Raw genomic sequence first — 20,760 nt, forward strand, 5'->3', positions numbered from 1 at the left:
GATTCTTTTGTACAGTTTTCCTCATTACAGATAAGGTGTGTTCGCCGACGGTTTTTTTTTCTACACAGGTTTTGTCTGCTGTATTAATCATTATAATATGGATATGAAGGGGGTGATGGCAATACATTAACATACTCATTTTTAAATTCAGTTTTATGTGTATGATGTGTTTAACAATAGACATTGTCACAAAGCAACTTTACAGAAACCCAAATGTAAATTTTAATCCCTACTGAGCAAGCCGGTGTTAACAGTAGCAAGAAAAAACTCCCTAAGATGACATGAGGACGAAACCTTAAGAGGAAGCAAACTCAAAAGGGAACCCAACCTCTTCTGGGTGACAGTGGATGTTTATAATATCATTATAAATCATTACAATATACATTAATAGGAACACCTGTACATCTGCAAAAAAATTATTCAGATGCAGGTCAAGAGCTTCATCTGATGTTCACATGAAGTATCAACATGATTGTTGGTGGCAGACTGGCTGGTTTGAGTATTTCAGAAACTAGTGATCTCCTAGGATTTTCATGCAAAAAAAAGTCTCTAGAGTCTCAGAAGAGTTGAAGATTCGACTAAGACCAGGTAGCATTTTTCCACTCTTCAAATGTCCAGTTTTGGTGACCCTGTGCTCAATATAGCCTCAGATTCCTGTTCCTTGCCGAGAAAATGTGTCTTCTGTTGTTGCAGCCCATTCACCTGTTTTATGTATGCCATGGATTTTAAAAATAAATTAAATGATTTACTGTAGACTTTAGGTCAGCTTAAACCAGTCTGGCCATTCTCCTTTGATCTCTCTCATCAACAAGGCATTTTTGGTCATGGAACTGCTGCTCTCTGATATTTTTTTTTGTTTTTCATACTATTCTGTATAGTTCTAGAGACTGTTTTGTGTGAAAATCCCAGAAGATCAGCAGTTTCTCAAATACTCAAACCAGCCTGTCTGGCACCAAGAACCACTGTCACTGAGATCATATTTTCCACATTCTGATGTTTTATGTGAGCATGATTTTATGCATAATGGTGCTGCCACATAATTGGTTAAATGGATAATTACATTAGTGAGCAGGTGCACAGGTGTTCCAAAATCAAATGGGTGGTTATTGTACATGCTGAATACAAGCGTGTTAAAGGATGTTCTGTACGGCAATGTTGTGAATAAGAGCCCTTGGATAAACACAGGGCAGTCTTTATTATTGCAAGGTATGATCCACAAGGGGTCATCCACAACAGCAGAAGGAACAATTACAAATACAGAACTCTCCAAATAGTAGAGCATCAAGATGAATTTGATGGATCAACAGGTGAGAGATGAACCACAGCAGTAGAAGTTTATCAGGATCAAGCATCAGCATTTCTCTCCAATACACACTCGCCCAAAGAAGTCTTAACAATATTATGTGCAAACAGGCATGGAATAAAAATATAACAGGAAACAAGACTAAGTGGTTCTTGGTCTAATCAGCATTCAAATTGCATATTCACATATTATATCTGTTTCAGTTAAACCCATACAACATTGCATGCTAACTATCAATGACAGAATGGTAGAAGCAAGCAGGGAAGTATAAAAGTATAGGACCAATTAGAAAAGGGATAATGTGCCCAATGTGGAATGCTGAGGGACAACATGCCAGTCATTAAACTTAGAAATGAAGAGTAAACACAAGACTTTCTGAGCATACAAGTGGTAGTATTTTAAATCAACTTTGTGCTATGCCATGACTGGGAATCCCAAGTAGATCCATTTGACAATTTAGATTAATTACCTCACTTCACATGTGAAACACTGGCACAGTGAACTGAATACAAGCCATTAAAGTAAAGATTTGGAAAATAGGCTTGCTACTTTGAAAAGTGCCAGCAGTGATTTAGTCTGTTCTTTCTGGTCCCGTAGTCATGCAGGTCAGGAAGATGGTCAAGTTTACAGGTGATTGTCATATCTGCTGATCTGATGACATGTCATAGTCTGGCCTTGTCTGCATTGGTATAGTAGAGGGAAGCACTGTATTAATTATGGAGGAATAGCACTGGCCTAACATTGCCTGAGCTAGATGTTATGTCTCTGTTGAGTCTCCATGTACAATCCTGGAAGATTATGGTCCCCAGGAATTAAGTAACCAACAATAGGTACTGTTGGGACCTGTATAGTTACAGGGAGTGCAGAGGGGGCTTCTTCTGAGACGTAACAAGCAAATGTGTGAAGCCTTTCTTTTACCGTTGCCAGATAGGAGATATGACATCCCAGAAATATTTTTGAAATAACTGAATATGTGGAAAAGGGGAAAAACGTTTGTCTCATAATAATAACAACATACAATATAAAAAATAAATAAATAAAAATGTATTTTTGTTCAGCACCGTGAAGACAAAAATATATACATTTAAAGTGGTTGGCCATAGTACTGACCAGGATAAACAGTTACTGAAGATGAATGAATGAACTGTCTGAGACCATGGCAATCACTGAATTGCTTAAAGGCCATTAATTGGTGTTTAGTATAAACCTCTTATAATAAAATGTAATAAAATATAAAAGGTTTCTAACTTTGAGAATAGCCCCTGCCCCACTTTCTGTTAGTGCTGAAATATCTTTCACATGAAAACAAATTAAAGTTTACAAAGCAGCACATAGCCGCATTTTAAACCAAAATTGTGAACCCTGCCACATTTGATTACATTTGCCAAAGCATGACAATTAATCTTTTGTCAATCTATTTCTTTATGTGTAAATTTTGTAATCAAAGCAGTAGCTGAAAGAGAAACAAATTGATTTCTTAATGCAGAAGTTCGAAAACAGACCTAACATACCTAATAATAGAACCGAAAAGAAAACATATAAAGACTAAATAACCTAAAGCTATTCTTAGGAATTCATTTGTTGACAAAACAAAATATAATTTTAAATCTTAATGCAAGCGTAGTCATAAAAATAAAGGTAATGATTAACACAAATTGTATAAAACCAGGTATTAGAAAATAGCTGTGGTTACTGGGTGCGGTTACTTTTTCATGTTTCTAAGCATAATGACAAAGAAATCAACATACTGTTACCACAGTTACATTAACGCACACGTGCTAACAAAAGGTTCCATCTGACACCTTAAAGTTATCTTTTGTTTGTCCCCCTATGAAAACCATAAAGGTTTAAAATAGTGTAGAACTGTTAAACAGAGGGTTTCCCTTTCAGAAAACATTCTATGGGGAACCCCTTTAGATATCTAGAACCATTAAGAATACAAAGACCACTTGAGGGGCCTATATGCAATATATGCAAAATGCCCATATACATTTAGTGTGGTTCTGTACTGTGCAGAGTTGCTCAGATAATAATACTAAAATGAATTAAAATAGGGAATGGTTTCTGTTTCTTTTAAATATGTCCAATTTGTAATGCAGTATTGATTACACTGTCATAAACAAATATTTTGCTAAAGTGAGCAGCCCATAAGAGGTTTACAGCATCCACATTAAAACATTAACATTATCTCACCTTAGCAACTCTGCAGTACAACCATAATGCTATTTAAAAAGACTACAAGAGTCTGCGCATCACTGCTATAATAGTTTGCACACAATACTGAAATTTCTGAGAATTTCTTAATTACAGTGTATCCATACTTGATTTAATTATAAGGTAAGTATGTTGTTTTGTGCATGTGCTACATGTGAGAGTTCAGGCATACTTGTCCTCTATGCTTTCTGCACAAGCAGTCAAATTCATATCCTTCAGTCTGTCCACACATTCCTGAAATAGTGAGTGTGGCAGGATGCTTTTCCCTCCTCTAGTGCCACTGTCAACCCAAACCATCAGCATCTGGTACTGGGCATCAGCAAACGCTCGGTTATCTCTCTCTGCCCTGCCAATGTCCTGCTCAGAGACGTTCAGACGACGCACCAGCTCCTTAAAGCGACTGACCGGGACAATTTCCAGCACAAGGTAAACAAACTCATGAGCTACAATAAGGAGAAATTGAATAAGAAAGAGAGGCAAAGTGTGAGTGTAATTTAAAAAAAAACACACACAGAAGCTACAAAAATGTTAACTAATGTTAATCATACTGCAGGCAGGAAATCACACACAAACACACACATACTTTTGATCTCTCTGGGAATGCAATCAGGAAGCACAGGGTCTGGCTGAACTGGTAACAGCCTGCTTACATCATCTTTGCTTTGTACGCATTTATGTGTTTCTTTCTGTGGGCACCAAAAATAAAACAGGTCATATGCATCAATATCACAATAGGCAACATTACAATCCCACAAGCATTTACACTACACTACCTTACTTACCCCTTGCTTCTCTGGGTCATGTGACTCGGATGACTGACTGTACTGATTTTGCTTCCGCTTCTTCCAGTGTTTAATTCCTTTATACAAGCTAACTATGCAAGGCAAACCAATTACCAAACACAGACAAACCCACACAAGCACGACGATTGTCTGTAAAGGATAACCTAGAAATGAAATCATAACCATATTAGTGACATTTTAAAAAAAAAAGTTAATTATAAAAGATAATTACTCTGTAATATTCAGACACAAGTCATCTTAGGGGAGATACAGCTTTATCATCAATTCCAATAATGACTCAGCAGGTAAGGCATTAAGCACGTTTCGTGACAGGTTGAATTTTCTAGGGAAGTTCCCTGATTATTCATTTTCGTTTGAAATCCGAATTGCCTTTAAGACTCTGAGTCATGGTCTGCTTTGAATTGACACAATTGAAACATTTCCCATGTATATCGCTGAGTTAATAGCATGATTTTATACTATATTTTAAGTACACATTACAAAATAAGACTAGAATTTCACCCTTCCCCTCCCTAATACACACATATACACTTCAGCATTTGAGAAGAGACCAGGTCAAGTGTTCAGTATCAAACCTGATTTAGGATGGCTAGGAGGCGTAGTCTTGACACCATGTGTGCACAGGTCACTACACTTAGAACTGCAGCTGGAAAAGAGCACCAAATATTTTTCAGAACCACTACTCAGGCAATACGTCACTGTCACTTTATCTTTTCTACAGTTTTTGGTTCTTTAGCTTTCCTATCTGATGCTTCAACACTATAATTTGATTGAAATGTAAATCACAGCATGGCATAATGGTGAAAACCATAATGATAACGTAATACAAATGCCAAAATTGACAAACAAACTGGTCTGTCTGCTCAGTTAAAGTTCAATTAAAGTCTTAGGACAGAAACAAATCTAGAAAATGTGTTTTAATCACATTTCCCACTGTTAGGACACATTTCACTGTTCCCATATATTGTTATTATTCATACACCGATGAAAGAAGTAGCGACCCAATTGAATGATGTTGCATATCTCAGAGACACATAGAGCATTAATGTTGACATTAGACTCCTTACTACCTTTAACGGCTGCTCTCATTTTTTTAATGTAAATTCTCACACTGTAAATCTGAGCTTTCCATAAAATTTATAACGTGCAAAAGATAATTACAGGCTTGACAAAACATGAGTGCGTTTTACAAGTTGAAAATCTTAATTTACTGCAATTCTGACATGACAATACAATACGTCTTAAAATATGCTAGTAGAGTTTAGTCTACAACGATTAAATCTGTATAGACATACATACAACATACGTTAGTCTCCTGTTCATATCCGGGCATATTCTACTTTTACTGGAATTAACAATATAGTAAATAGTTTGAATTGACATTAGGTAAAGCTATATGTTTTGAAACTCAAACAAATACACTAACTCCATTCACTGTTCCCTCCAAACACCCAAAATACATGCCTACGCTAGAACACCTGAATTACTTTTTTAACTGAAGTCAAAAGAATTGTGATTGTGGTTGGAATTGGTGCTCCACATCATTTGTTTTATTCATATTTACATGAGTTTGGGGCTCACCATAGACACGATTTGTTGTTGTTTTTTCTCTGACAGCTGCCAGAATATTTCCCAAACATACATATTTTTAAAAAAGTTTTCTGACTTAATAATCACTGACTCCTTTAATTAGTAATGTTAATATAGTATGAATATGCATTTGCATGCCTGGAAATAAACCCTGCAGCTGTTCCAACACAAAATGAGCATTTGTGGCTTCAAGATTCAGTTGATCCTAAAGACTGCGGAGCAATCACATATGCTTAATAGTATTACTACATTACTACATGATCAATCCAAATGCCTTATAGTACAATAATAATACTTACTTTGTGCATTGTGCACAGATTCTTTTAGCCACACGATAATGGTTATATTTGCATTCACACTCGGTGTTCATCTGCCCATTACCTGATTAAAACATAGGATTATCATTCCAACTGATTACAATAAATGGCAGCCATCAAATATTATACACTTTAAGAGAGAGAGAGAGAGAGAGAGAGAGAGGGGAAAACTTACATGATCTGGTCTCCATTTCACCAACTCCACACTTTCGACAGGGTACACATGACATTGTAATATCATCTAATACTTCTTGGTAGAATCCTTGCTTACAGCCACATTTTCTATCTTGCATATGTGTGCATTCTGCTAGCTCAATTTCATTAGCTGTCAGAATAGAGTAAGAAAAAAAGGAATAAAAAGTTAGAGTCCCCTTTTTTTAAAGCATGGCTGAACAAACAGAACAATAAAGATATGGATGAAAATGCAATTACACGCTGGGTTGCATGTACGGCATGAGAAGCAGTTTTGGAAATGGTTCATGTTGTCTTGATATGATCCGGGGCTGCATTTCACACACTCTGACCTTAGGCCCGATCCTTTGCACTTCCGTGTTAGTTTAAATCCTGTAAAGAGAGAAATAGGTGTGATAAATTCTTTTAAATAGGATATAGTCATTGTGAGAAATTACACCAATGTCAAATTTTCTGAATGCATCACAGCTTTCATCATTAACAAACGAACAAAGTACTGTGACGTGTATTATGTATAATGAAAGTATCTTCAAGCATCGTACAGTAGTATGTTTCTTGGTCACGTTTACCTTGTAAGTTAAAGCAATTCCGTATGTATTTTTTTTTCCTTCTCATTACGATAAGACCTGAACCCATCCCACTGACAAACCACAGTGAAGACATTTACAGACATTCGGGGCTTGTGTTACCTGGTGGACATTTATCACAGCAGAATTCACCATGCAGGTACTCGTTCTCTAAACATGACCCTGTGTTGTTAAAGTTCTTGTGCCCTTCTGTAGCATCACACTGCCTTAAAACAGTCTGGTGTAAACAAAGCAAGAGATGAGTTATGAACACCACTGGTGTTGCATGAATGACATAAATGTACTTGAAAAGAATCTTTAAACGACACAAAACAATATGTTCTTCACCATGCCTTAGTGTCACTGTTAAGGCACTTCTTACCAGCAGAAACAAAATGCATGGCGCACATATCTTTTTCCATTTCCCCGTGTGGTGCCTGCTTTCCATTTTGGCATTTGGTACTTAGTTTCACTCCATTACAACTCTGAGCAGAAGAAACAACAAGAAGAGGAGACTGTCATAAAAAAAAAAAACACCTCGTTATCAATCGATTAAAACGAACAGTTCGTGATTTCACTTAAAACAAATGTATTCGTATATGGAAATGGCAGCAGTGATAAACTGATCAAAGTCGAGGCAACTTCCTTTTTCTCCTGAAGGCCTATGAGACTGAATAGTTTCGAGGAAATGGGACGTTACAGTAGCTCTATCAATATTCGTCTCTTCAAAGAAAAGAGAGAGAGAAAAAGCTGATTTAACCAACTGTCACAAACCCCGCTAGTATCTATATTTTTTTTCTGGCTACATCTATGTCTCTGACGTTATAACCAAGTCGCGAATAATATAAAATCTCGTCTGTTTTTTCCACTTTTTTTACTTTCTATATCACTTCGCCGCCCACGGTTAGTGATACTGATCTAGAAGTTTCCGTCGCTGCGGCTGAGTCCAACTTACAGAACACAGAAGACTTCAGGTTCACCTGCTTTCAGCCGGATCCCACAACACAAAACGCTCTGCCGTGGTCATGGGTTTTGGAGATTGGCAATTGTTAATGTAAAAAGAAACAAAGAAAGAAAAAACGACGTAGACTCGGGTCAGTCCATTTCTTCGGCGGAGAAACAGGAAGGCAGGCTTTACCGAGAAACTGCGTCACGTGCACGCGCTTCTCCTCTCAGGCTCCACTTTCTGCTTCTACTGCGAGGATTCAACCAATGAGCACAGTGAAATATGAGACACTTACTTCTCCTAAAGTATGTCTTAATACTGGAGTAGTGTTCTCGAGTGGTTTTCCTTTTTTTTTTGGAGGATTGTGCAACTCCACACTTCATAAAGCACTGGTTTTTAATGATAAAAACATTTCAGTGGAGAATGACTCAAGGGAGCAGATTGAGGGGGAAAAAAGACTGATTAAACTTTCTTACTTGCTTAACGTTTTAAACAACTAAAAAAAGAGTACAATTGTTGATGCTGTAGAGCTGAACATTTCAACATGTGACAGGCAAATGTTATTGCATCATAAAATGCAATCGTCTACCATGTTCCGTTATGCAAATGCAGGCCATGAAACGCTGACTACGTTTAATTATTGACCTTATTCTGAATAAGACAATATTGTGATTAAGGTGTTTACATGAGTTGCTTTTATAATATTCCCCTCATGTTTAGGTTTTACATGTTATAGAACATAGATCGATTAACAGCACACGCCACGCCATTAAAGTTCCCACGCCACGCCGTCCGACGTTCCCTCCAGAATTTCACGTATCATCATACAGTTGGTCTTTGTTATGGTACCATATACAGTTTTGGGTGTTTTATTTTTAATTTTACGAAACTTCAAGTGCAGTTAATTATTTGTCATGCTATACGTGCAAACAGACCACTGCTTGAAGTCAGGGGCTGCATCCGAAACCACATACTTACCTACTATATAGTAACTGAAATACATGTACTTCGCCGACTATATACATGTATTTCTCCTACTATATAGTAGGTAAGTACACGGTTTCGGACACAGTCGTGCTCTCTTGTTTGCCATCAAACGGTTGAGCGCTGCCATGTGTGTACGTGTCCTGTCGCAAATTGTGGTGAAAACTCTCACACGATGTTAATAGTGTAATAAAGGTGTGTACATATCTGTAATGCACTTCCATAATGCGACTAAAATAGGAATACTCCACATGTCTTAATTCGATTTGTGTTTACTTCGAGTATGACTTTAATCGGATTAAGGTCAAAAAATTTGCTGTTTACATGGTAGTTTCTTAATCAGAGTATTGTCTTACTCGGGTTAATATTGGATTATTGTTGTCCATGCAAACGTACTGACTGGAAAGTGTGAAGTGATGCCAGTTTGCTTATTTAAAGAACCTGGATGATGGTAAAGGTTCAAGGCATTTCTGTGTCTTTTTGGCGGGTGCACAGTGTGCAGTTTTTAGTAGTCCTTTGGAACTGTTGCTTGTCAGAGTGTACGAACATGATCCCTGCTGTAAGCCATGTCACACTGTTGTCATTAATGTTGGACTGTATGTCCGTCAAGACACGAAAAACGGACATACGCAAGAAGACTCGTATGGAGTAGGAGAAGCCACACCATAGGACTGTGCATAAAATCTTCTGACACTGCCAGAATTTAATCGGAGGAAAAAATTTTATCGCAACAGCCATTAATTGGCTGTCGGGGGAACATGTCAAACTAGCGATCAAAGACTACAGAGTTTGGCCTAGGCTTATAGGAATCTTTTAGGATTCTCAAAATTTGTCCCATACAACCAAATCGTGGCCAAAATCGTACAGTGTAAACCCAGCTTAAGTTCAAATTACACGCTTCTTTGCATAAATTCTTGCACCATATATTTGCTCAGATCAGATGTACCCCTTAATACATCTGTCCCCTAAAACAAACACATGAGCACATTTTCTTGGGGAAATTGTTTTCCCACACTAGTTGGTTTGGTCCTTCTACAACCCCAATTCCGAAAAAAGTTGTGACAGTATGGAAAATGCAAAAAAAAAAAGTCATTTGAAAATTCAATTCAACCTATTTGATGTTTTACTTTGTGAACTTCATTTATTTTTGAACATATACACTTATTTCAAATATGATGACTGCAACACAATCCAAAAAAGTTGGGACAGTCGACTGTTTACTACTGTGTAACATCACCTTTTCTTTTAATAACACTTATTAAGAGTTTGGGCGCTGAAGACACCAGTTGGGTAAATTTAGCTAGCGGAATTTCCCCCCATTCATCCATTATGCAGTTCTTCAGCTGTGCAACTGTACAGGGCCTTCATTGCCTTATTTTGCACTTCATAATGCGCCACACATTCTCAATCAGAGACTAGTCAGGACTGCGGGCAGGCCATGCTAGCACCTGCACTCCCTACTTATGCAACCATGCGCTTGTAATCCGTGCAGAATGTGGTTTGGTGTTGTCCTGCTCTGGATGGCAGCATATGTTGCTCCAAAATGTGTGCATATCTTTCTGTATTAATGATGCCCTCACAGATGTGCAAGTTACCCATACCATGGGCACTGACACACCCCCATACTATGACAGACGCTGGTTTTTGCACCTGACACTGATAATAGCTTGGACGTTCTTTGGCTTTTTCCTCTTTGGCCTGGAGAGGAAAAGGATCAGATCAGATCAATTACCCAAAATAAAGTGAGTTTATACACTAAAGAATTGGTGAGGATTTGGCATACACTGTTTTTGTTTATTTGTTTGTATGTTTGTTTTCATTCCAGGGAACGATAACAGAAAAAATGGTATCAGTTAAAGTGCATGCATGACTACCTATGAAAGCAGAACTAAACGGGTGTGCCAGAATAAACCCACCCTGGAACATGTCCTGCCACTCCTCTGTCAACAAACCTCTGTGTATGTGTCACATATGTATCTGATCTAAGACCACATTTGAAAGTGGCTCAGGTGTAATCGGAAAAGATTGGACTTTTTGTGTCCACATAGTCTGAAAAAATCAGATTAAGGCAGAAAATCAGATTTGTGTCACTTCAACCTGGTAATGTGTATGTAGCATGTTTGTAGTTTAATGACTTCTTTGTATTACTGTCATTAATTCATTTATTCATTCACCTTTAGAAATCACTTTATACGAGTCAGGGTTGTGGTGGATCTGGACCCTATCCTGGGACTAATGGGCACACAGTGGGAATGCACTCTGGATGAAACATCAGTCTTTCGTAAGGTGCCATGCACACACATCCACACACTCAGTCATATGAGGGACAATTGAGAGAATCCAGTTTACGTACAGGCATGGTTTTTGGAGGAAACTGGAGATCCCAGAGGAAGCCAAGACAGAGTATTCCATTGTAGGGCTTACGCCGCTTGAAATGAGATTTGTTGCAGATTGCTCTAATCATAGCTTGCCTCTTGCACATGTAGGCAGCTGCAGTATTATAAAATACAGAATTTAACCGCAGAATGGCTGCTAAGAATGACAACAAAGCCAGCAAAGCTTGCGGTGCAGTCTCTGTTGTTGTGTATATGATCAGGGTAGCGTTATGGTCATATGGTAGGGGCTTGACGAATCATGAAAAGATACGCAGTGATCCAGAAGAGCCAATCATGGGCGAATGTGGGTGAAGCCATGCCTTCGTCTTCAACTGTCTTGGTTTTGGTCTGTTTACACTGAAGCGAGCCCAGAATTTTCAACCTAAAAACGGGGTCTTCGGCGTTTCCAAAAGTCTCCGTTTTTCGAGGGTTGAAAACGCCACAGCAGTGTAGACGACAGGAGTAACCGTAGGAAAAGTTATGCATTTTAAAACGAAAACGCACAAGTGTAAACAGGGCCTTACTGTGAATGCTCTTCCCACTCTGTTCCTGTGTTAACACCTTTTCCTCTTTGTTCCTCTGCAACCCTTCCCAACCAGGTACAGACAGATAAAGCTCCACACCATATGTGCATTCCTTTGTCTCCTCGAATACCATTTCTATGCATTTACATACCTTCCCAAATAACATACTATGGCTTCCTGAATACCATATATGGAGTTGTTTCTCTCTTACTTTGATGTGCTTCCTGTTAAATGCAAATATGCCCTTCCACCTAGTTAACCCATTGTCTCTGTTGTGTGTCAAGCATGATATATGTGCTGCCTTTCTTTGAATAAACAGGAGACCTTGCCATTTGAATCTGTGTCTGTGTGTCATTTGGCAACTCTACCAAGGCCTTGGTGTGGGAAGTGTCTAATGGGGCGAGGGCGCCGTCTTTTTGTATACTTTCTCTCTTCTTAAGTATCGTAACCCAAAGAGTCACAAATCATAACAGTTACTAACTTTGGATTACATACTGTAACAGTAACAGTTTGGATACACTAGATTAAATGTAAGCTTTTCATGATCTAAAATACAATATATAATGATGGTTTGTCTAAATGTGATGATGGTGGCATGCAGCTTGCAATATGCTAAACTAATAATAACCACTCATTTGTTTCTTTTCATAATTCTGTATGATATTTTACAGCTGTTTTATAGCTGCTCCTTCTGTATGTATGAGCTCATAGGTATATGATGAAACAACTTACTGAAAAAAAAAAAGGTCACATCCTGACAAAATTTTCCACTTCCTTTCTGTTCTCTGTGACTGTGCCAAGTAGTGGGTTAGAGCAAAAAAAAAAAAAAAAGATAGGTGTAGTTTGTAGTGTGTGTGTGTATAGTGGAGCACAGTCTGTTCTTTGCAGTACAGAACTCTATCATTACTAGAGCGAGTGTATTTTTCTGTATTGTACATACATTATGTGAGTGGGTAGTCATTTTGAATTTGTATTTGATGAAAAGTTAGGCAGAATATTTGTAATTTAATGTTTTACGTTTTTTAAATAAAAAAAAAACTTAGTAGTCACCCCACAGCTCCAGGGTCCCCAGTTTGATCCTGAATTCAGCTTACCGTCTGTATGGAGTTTTGCATGTTCTCCCCATGTCTCCTCTGGGTTCTCTGGTTTCTTCCCAAATTAAAATGTTTAATTGACAACAAAAACTCATTAAATATTGTGTTATACTTTCCCACTTATCTAACACCTATTGTGCTATGATTGAAAGAATACTGTTCTATGTGTATGCACATATTTTGTCACACACTGGCTTAAACACAATGAACTACACACTCCAGAATGTTGTTCACAACTGACTGTACATAGTTATTTTGCCAAGTTTGCCAGTTATTTTTTTATCTGCCAGGTATCACAAATTGTTTTACATCATGCATAACTATAGATGTGGATCGGGTGAGGTCATGGATTGCCAGCAGCCAAAGGCATGCATTTAAAGGCTACAAGTACAGGAGTTTATATTAAATAATATTTTAAACAGGTCGAGTGCAAATAAATATTTGTAATATCCATGCAAGTGGAACAAGATTTCAAACTGCTACTTTTGTTTAGATTCATAGCATATTAGAGGCTAATGAGGTATTCTCATGCGTCATATACGTTTGTAAATAAAAGTCAAATTGCTTTTGAACTATACATGAATGCAATTTATTTCTCAAAATCTGTTATGTAGACATGGGGTCTAAAATGTGTTTAACTGTTAAATGTTCTTGTTCAAATGAGGAACTCTTCTCTAATGCTTTCTATTGTAATGTTCATTTTATTATGCATTATGCATTATTATGCATATATACCCATATGGGCTGTGATTCCAAAGGAAGGCAATTCTGCTATGTTTTATATATTTGCACTGATTGTTTTTACATTGATAAAATGAGATTTGTACATTACGAGGAGATAATTGAAAACATGAGGCAAAAGTATTTTACCTTGTATATCTGATTACTGATAGCTTTATATGCTCTACTTTAAGCTACTGAACACACTGTGTTGTTCAAAAATGAAAAGTGCAAATGCTAAAGTTCTAAACAATTGAAAAGTGCCCAGAAGCGAACAACCTTCACATAGCAGTAATCAGAGGTATCAATACCCCCACCAGTCTTACACCTTCCATCCAAACCTCCTTCCAATGCCTTTTTATCCATTAATACTGTAGTGTAAGGATGTACACATGGTCGAGGCATATTAAACACTAAACATTCTAAATATTTCAACATGGGGGAAAAATGCTTAATCCGAATTAATGCACCAAAACATGACTAAGCAACTGTGTCTGGGCGAGGAGTTTTTATATTTTAGTGAAGATCAAACGTCCACACAAGGATATGAATATCTGACTGTTTTTGACCTTGTGGAGACACTTGGCTGGTCCTCATGAAGAAAATTGCTTTGTTCCTTTTTTATTGTTGTTGTTTTGATTTTCTTTTATAAAAACTTCAACTTTTATTTAAAAAAAAAAACAACTAAAAGAACAAAAAGGTTTCCTTTTGGTTACTGAGGTTAAGATTAGAGTTAAAGACATGCGGGCATAGCATTCATTAGCGGCTGTAATAATTATGTCTTATGAAAAGTCCTCACACGGTGTGTGTGTGTGAGAGAGAAAGAGAGAGAGAGATAGAGAGAATTAGAGGAAGAATGAGAGAAAATAAGAAAGCTGATTCAGTCTAGTTTTGGTTCAGATATGATGTAATTTGTCACAGAGACCGTAATTGGGGGGGTGGGGGTGTCTTTTTCACCCGTGAATTCGTGTGAATTCTGCAAACTACAAACAGGCATCCCTCAAAGAGCCTGAGATAATGCTGTGTTCTAAGTTTACTATGCAGTGAGAAAAGAACAGAAGAGTGAAACACCTCATGTGACTCTCAGGCGGCAGCAGATCTGACATCAATGGACCAAGCAGCTTACAGTATGTAGAAGGTCATGACCCACAAAATTACTTTTAAAAAAGAGAGAGAGAGAGAGAGAGAGAGAGAGAGAGAGAGAGAGAGAGCGAGAGAGAGAGAATTTAATTTAAGGGGGTGATTGTTTTGGAATCATAAAGATAAAACTGTCAAAAATAAATGTTGGTGGAAATAGTGAAGGAGGAAAGCAGGTTAAAAGGCTGTTGCATTTACACTGGTGGTCTCAGGTCTGTTGGGTTTTTATATGAGTCATGTCTTGACATTTATGACAAGGATTAACAGGCAGCTTCTTACAGCTTCAAGTTCAGAAGCTTCTGGGGGTCCTACTTGCTCATATCTCATCTTTTACTCTCTGATGGTAAGGTACTGCATTGACTGGTTTATTACCGAACTACAATAGGAGGTTTATTACTATATTTCTACTAGATATATTTACTACTATATGTGCTGTAACTATATGTACTATAACTGTATGTGCTGTAACTGTATTTGTTTCTTTAATTCAAGTTAAAATGAGCAAAGTTATCTTGGAAAACATCTATATCTCTAAATATCCTCCCTTTTAAATAGATATGTTTTAATGTGTTGGTCATCTAGATCAGATTGTTGGATACATTTGCTTTGTCTTTATATATTTGTCTTTTTGTGATAAAGACAGTTTTAGTTTAAGACAAGCTCAAATGTACAGTATTAATACTAGATCTTAAGTTCCAGCATCTTTGGGTTTATATAGTTTTTGAATCAGTTAACTATTTAAAACCAACTTTAGTATAGAATTATATGACTTGTAATAGTACATATGGATGATATTTAGATTTTTGTCACATATTTATATAAAATGTTTCATTTAAATTGATTGTTTCTTGTTCATGTACCCATACCTGTGATTTTCATTTAACCAGATGCTGATCTTGTGGTGTTTCCTTCTGTTGACACACTTCCTCTGCCATGTGCATCCACAGGAGTGTGACACTAAGTTTCAATATAAAGACAATAATAGTGTACGATGCTGCAAGAAATGTCCACTAGGTAAAACAAAAACACTGTTTCACACGAAATAGATAAGAAGGGATGTCAGTAGTCTTTTTTTATTCTATACACTTAGTTCAGATCTTTTTCTGTCGAAGTTAAACAGTCCCTTTGGCAATACAGTAACAGCTTTCAATTCAGCTGTCAATTATGGGCTCTGACAACACTTTCTCTGTCTGAAAAAGTCAAGCTATAAATAGTGTAGATAATCTCATGTTAGTAATGAGAATGATGATTATATCTAATAAGCAGATGCTCTATCTAGTCTGTAATGACATCTCTGATGTTTGCAACATTTGTACTCGACTTATGACAGCATCATAGAGTAAAGAGAAATGAATTGCATTTGAAAAATGCAAATAATAAGAACCTGGAATTAGTTATAGATGTAAAAACGCAAATACATTTCCAGTAAAGACATCTTAAAAAATAAACATTATATTTACAGATGATGATAATAGAGAAATGTTAATATTTGGACCGATTACTAATATATATTTATTAATATTATATAAATAGTAAATTAACAACATGTAACTAATCACCAAAACAGTACATTCAGCAAGTAATAAGTAATGTTTCATACATTTTGAATTCAGTCTTAAATGTTCGTTGTCTATGACACATGGCATTCTTGAAAATGATGACTTGGTCTGCTAACTGTAACTGCCATAGTTACTGATACATTTATTGACACATCATTACTAATATGTCACACTAGCAACATCAGAATCTGCAGTTGTCTGACGTAACCTGTTACAATCATCTGAATTATGATGGCATGACCTTTGTCTGGATGTGTAGGTCAACGCATGAGGACGAGATGTTCGAACCTTTCTGACACGGTCTGTACAAGTTGTCGTCGTGACTTATACATGGATGAATACAATCAGGAACTAGAATGCAAAAGGTGCTCTCAATGCACCAAAGAACGTAAGTCTCTATGAGATTTATTATTATGGCATGCATGAATAAGTGTGTGTGGTGTCCTGTGATGTACTAGCATCCCATTCAGTGTGTATTCCAGCCAGTGTATATCAGTTACAGGAGAAGAGTGATTCAGTGGCATACTGGTGCTCCGTGTCAGCAATAGAGCATAAGACTTGTCATTTCTCTGAAATATCAAATTAATCATATGAAAAGTCTGAAATGCTTCAATACTGAAATGACAGGAACATGAAGAGAGGGATTTCCCCTAATTCAGTTGGGTGGGTTTCTTCTGGTAGTAATGGGGGGTCTCAGGCTCAGACTGAAAACATTGAGTCATACAGGCATAAAGATCATTGACTTAAAATCAAACAAACTATTTCAGCTAACAGTTTTTGGACAAACAGCTTAGCTGAAGCGAAACAGACAGTCCTGTCAGTTTAATATGGCATGTGACACTAAACAAAAATGTTTACATTAGTTAAAAATGCTTTATAATAGTTTATTAGTAATGTGTGTGTGTGTGTGTGTGTGTGTGTGTGTGTGTGTGTGTGTGTGTGTGTGTGTGTGTGTGTGTGTGTGTGGCATGTAGTATCAAATATCAAATTTTAAAAAAGAATCAAATATTTTATAAGCTCTAGCTGTACTTATAGATTGATTTTCCTCTCTGTTTAAAGGAATAAATATTCATAAAAGTTCTACAATTTTCACTTACACACTTCTGGTCTGTAAATTATGATCCACGGGCATCATAGGTGACACACTACAGAAACAGTCTAACAGTTTTCTGTCAGTTCAGCCTAATGAACATATATCATTTAATTCAGCCTGAGCTCTGTACGTCTGGGCATTCTGCATTTCAGAAATATTATCAATCTGCTTTAGGCTAGGTTTTTTTGTTCTCCCAAAGCAACAGTTACTACCTTGGATTAACGCAAATGTCTAGACATTTTTAGGTCTTTGGATTTGTAGTCTACTTTATGAGTGATCTTTGGAGTAAGGTCAGTTACTAATGTGTGCTATATGCTGCTTTGACTGTAGACATGGTGTATAAGAAGAACTGCTCTAGTGTCTCTGATGCAGTGTGTGACTGTGAGAGTGGATATAAATGCAACAGTAAACCCTGCACAGACTGTGTGAAAATCCCAATTATGACAACAACAACAACAACACCAACAACAACAACAACAACAACAACAACAACAACCTCAAAAGTAATTACTAATGTCATAAAAGAAGCAACAGCCTCCCAAGGTGAGCATCACTTACAGTAAACACATCTATGTGATAGGTATTCTTACTCACAAGACCTATAAATACACACAGAGTTAAGCCCATCAGCATGCACATTACATATACTGGCTTTCAGTTTCCAGCACAATGTCCATTGCAGCTTTCTTATCATATATCTGTATATAGACAAAAACATATCAAAGTTTACAATGTTGACTTATTCTTTCTCTCTTTCTCTCTTTCTCTTTCTTCTCCCACTCACTGTTGTTTGATCTCTCACAGACACTGTGTGGATCACTCTGAGTCTGTGTTGTGTGTGCATTCTGCTTACCTGTTTCATTCTCATCAGCAGACACACACCTCCATGTGGATGGATCATGTTGGCTTCAGCTGGTCAGTAACACTCACCTTTAATTCAAATGACACAATATTTAAAACTTTTCATAATAAGCAAAAAGATGTTATTTTACTTGGTTGTTTGCATTGTTTGCATTATTTTAGCAACTGCCTAATTGATTTCTAGGTTCTTTTGGGGGATCCAAGAAACCTTCAGCCGAATCTAGTCAGTGCACAGAGGATGAGGAAGTGCCGATGCCAGTCCAGGAGGTGTGTGAACATAAGGAGTGGAAAGAAGAAGTCTGAGGGAGACAGAGGGAAGCGGCGAGACCGAGGCAGGAAAAGGCACATAAGAGTGTGGATTGACTATGAACTGTAACATGAAGAGATGTGAAGTGAAGTGAAATGGCTCATGAAGAGAGGAGCAACAGACACACTCATCCTGCACCTAAACTAATGGGATACTGAGAGAGAAAGGAAAGGAACAACACCACTTATGTCCACTGTATAGCACAATTCAACTACTTAATGCGCCAATGAAACAGGGCCATAATTCTAAATCAATATCACATTTTAAAAAAGGAGGTGGAAAAAGGAGTTCGGGTTACTGTCTGCATGGATTCTCCTCGTGTCCATTTGTCTTTCCTCCAGTTTCTCAATTCTCCTCCAACCTCCCAAAAAAATAAATGCAATGGACTGGAGTACCATCTATGGTGTATTCCTGCCTCACTCCCAGTGTTCCCACAATAGGTTCTGGATTTATGGTTATTGAAGATGAACAAATGTTTTTTTTTAAATAGCTGCATTCATTTGTTTGTGCTAATGGATTGCTTTCAAAAAATGCAATCATATAAACAAAGGTGAAAAGCTCAGGCTTTGTTTTCCTTTTTTTTATTTTGGAAAGCATACTGTCTATAGTTTATATGATTTTTATGGTTTATTATTGTTTATATAGATAGTTGATTCACTAGATCATAGATTCATTAGATATATGTGTGATTGTTAGTAGTTGGCCCAAGCAAAGGAAGTTGAGTACAATCTTGGTAGGCAAATTAAACACCTTGTTGCCATCTTTAAAATTGCAACAAAAAAAAATTTATTTAGGGGCCAAACAAATTGTAGGCATAATATTGCAGTTGTATGTTGTTCTTTTGTTTTTTTTTTTGTTTTTTTAAATCTCTGTGTATCTCAGTATTCAAAAGTTGCACATGAATGAAGGACTAAGGGACTCCAAGAAATTTTGTCTAAATTCACCTCTAAGGGGTGCTATATTTCACAAATTAGTAAAACTGCTCATAACCTCAACTTTAACATCAAATCATGATTTTTCTTTCTATTGATTGCCTTGGCGGTGTCGAATGTTCTTGATGTAACAAACAGGAAGTATTTCTGTTTAATGGGCTAATTTGAGGGAATTTTTGTCCACCATTTTTGTAGAATCATCACAAACTTTTGGTCCATCCATAAAGTACAACAAATTTGACAGAAAGTCACCAAACTGGAAGTGAGTCCATTACTCAGGAACACTTTCATGTATTGACAACAAACATAGCACATGTGTTTAGCAATATGATCTAATGTTAGCAAACAAACTCAATTAATTAGTTAATTTGCAACTTGGCAGGGCTACTGAAAACAGGAAGTGAAGCAATATCTCAGCAATGGCTTAACATATTAAATTTATTATATTTCCTTGTACTAAGAAACTGCTGCCCTAGAAAGGTAAAAAGGTTGAACTATTTAAAATAAATATGAAACCACTATTTAAAATAAAGGATTGTTTTTTAGTAATAGAATCCATGATGCTCTCAATATACACCAGTTCAGAAAATTTATACAAAAGTGTTCAGTAGTTTAGTAGTAGCCAAATCATTGTCAATTAGGTTTTCTAGAATGTTATCCATTGTAAAATTGTACAATATAAACTGTAACGCTATTATCCCTGGTCCCTGCTAACTAGCTGTGTACAGATGCCGTGTGTATGTATACTATTCTATATTGTTTGATTCCGAGCACCACAAGTTATCCATATTTTATACTGAGAATTTTGTTTGTGGGGTTTTTGTTTGTTTGCTTGTTTGTTTGTTTTGGGGGAAAATGCTAAAATTATAAATGCAATCTAAATAGTGCATTTCTAAATTTGTACTTTGTATAAATTGTGTAAATCTATTTCTGCTTCATTGCTACTATGTGAAATGAAAAATAGCATCTTGATTTCTTCTTATGAATACATATTATATTGCATACAGTACTTAGAGCAGCTGATGTGTAATAATGATGAATGTTTAAGTTTAATAAAATACGGAGGGAATAAAAGGCTTACCGAAGTCATTTTTGTGGTGAATCTGTGAAGCCAGTGTCTGAGGTTTTAGCAGTTTCTATATGTGGTCCATGAGTTCAGGTGCTTATAAAGCATAGGTGACAGATATTGGTCTTGCCTTTGGTTTTAAGTAAAAACCCTCAGTTCCCATGTAAAAAAAATAAT

At 36.8% G+C, this 20,760-nt stretch overlaps 2 protein-coding genes across 5 annotated transcripts; one reads left to right on the forward strand and one right to left on the reverse strand.

The window, feature by feature from the left end:
• Positions 1-1,155: 1,155 nt before the first annotated feature.
• tnfrsf1a (tumor necrosis factor receptor superfamily, member 1a) lies at positions 1,156-8,152 on the reverse strand. Of its 3 annotated transcripts, none has more exons than XM_017473195.3 (10): positions 7,966-8,152; positions 7,368-7,470; positions 7,109-7,223; positions 6,660-6,791; positions 6,403-6,552; positions 6,210-6,291; positions 4,896-4,966; positions 4,300-4,463; positions 4,101-4,203; positions 1,156-3,960 (listed from the first exon to the last, which is right to left on the reverse strand). In XM_017473195.3, the coding sequence occupies exons 2-10, from the start codon at positions 7,431-7,433 to the stop codon at positions 3,680-3,682; spliced, it is 1,164 nt and encodes a 387-aa protein (XP_017328684.1). In that variant the 5' UTR covers positions 7,434-7,470; positions 7,966-8,152; the 3' UTR covers positions 1,156-3,679. The 3 variants fall into 3 exon arrangements, with proteins under 3 accessions (XP_017328684.1, XP_017328669.1, XP_017328675.1); XM_017473180.3 differs by having other exon boundaries at positions 7,941-8,152; XM_017473186.3 differs by having other exon boundaries at positions 7,368-7,500; positions 7,941-8,152.
• Positions 8,153-14,664: 6,512 nt separating this feature from the next.
• Positions 14,665-20,593, forward strand: cd27 (CD27 molecule). Of its 2 annotated transcripts, none has more exons than XM_017473248.3 (6): positions 14,665-15,108; positions 15,653-15,779; positions 16,584-16,712; positions 17,748-17,960; positions 18,292-18,332; positions 18,463-20,593. In XM_017473248.3, exons 1-6 carry the CDS (start codon positions 14,995-14,997, stop codon positions 18,652-18,654), a joined length of 816 nt encoding a protein of 271 aa, XP_017328737.1. In that variant the 5' UTR covers positions 14,665-14,994; the 3' UTR covers positions 18,655-20,593. The 2 variants fall into 2 exon arrangements, with proteins under 2 accessions (XP_017328737.1, XP_017328744.1); XM_017473255.3 differs by having other exon boundaries at positions 14,666-15,108; positions 18,222-18,332.
• The last annotated feature ends 167 nt before the right edge of the window (positions 20,594-20,760 follow it).

This window comes from Ictalurus punctatus, chromosome 1, assembly GCF_001660625.3.
Source record: "Ictalurus punctatus breed USDA103 chromosome 1, Coco_2.0, whole genome shotgun sequence".
NCBI lineage: Eukaryota > Metazoa > Chordata > Actinopteri > Siluriformes > Ictaluridae > Ictalurus > Ictalurus punctatus.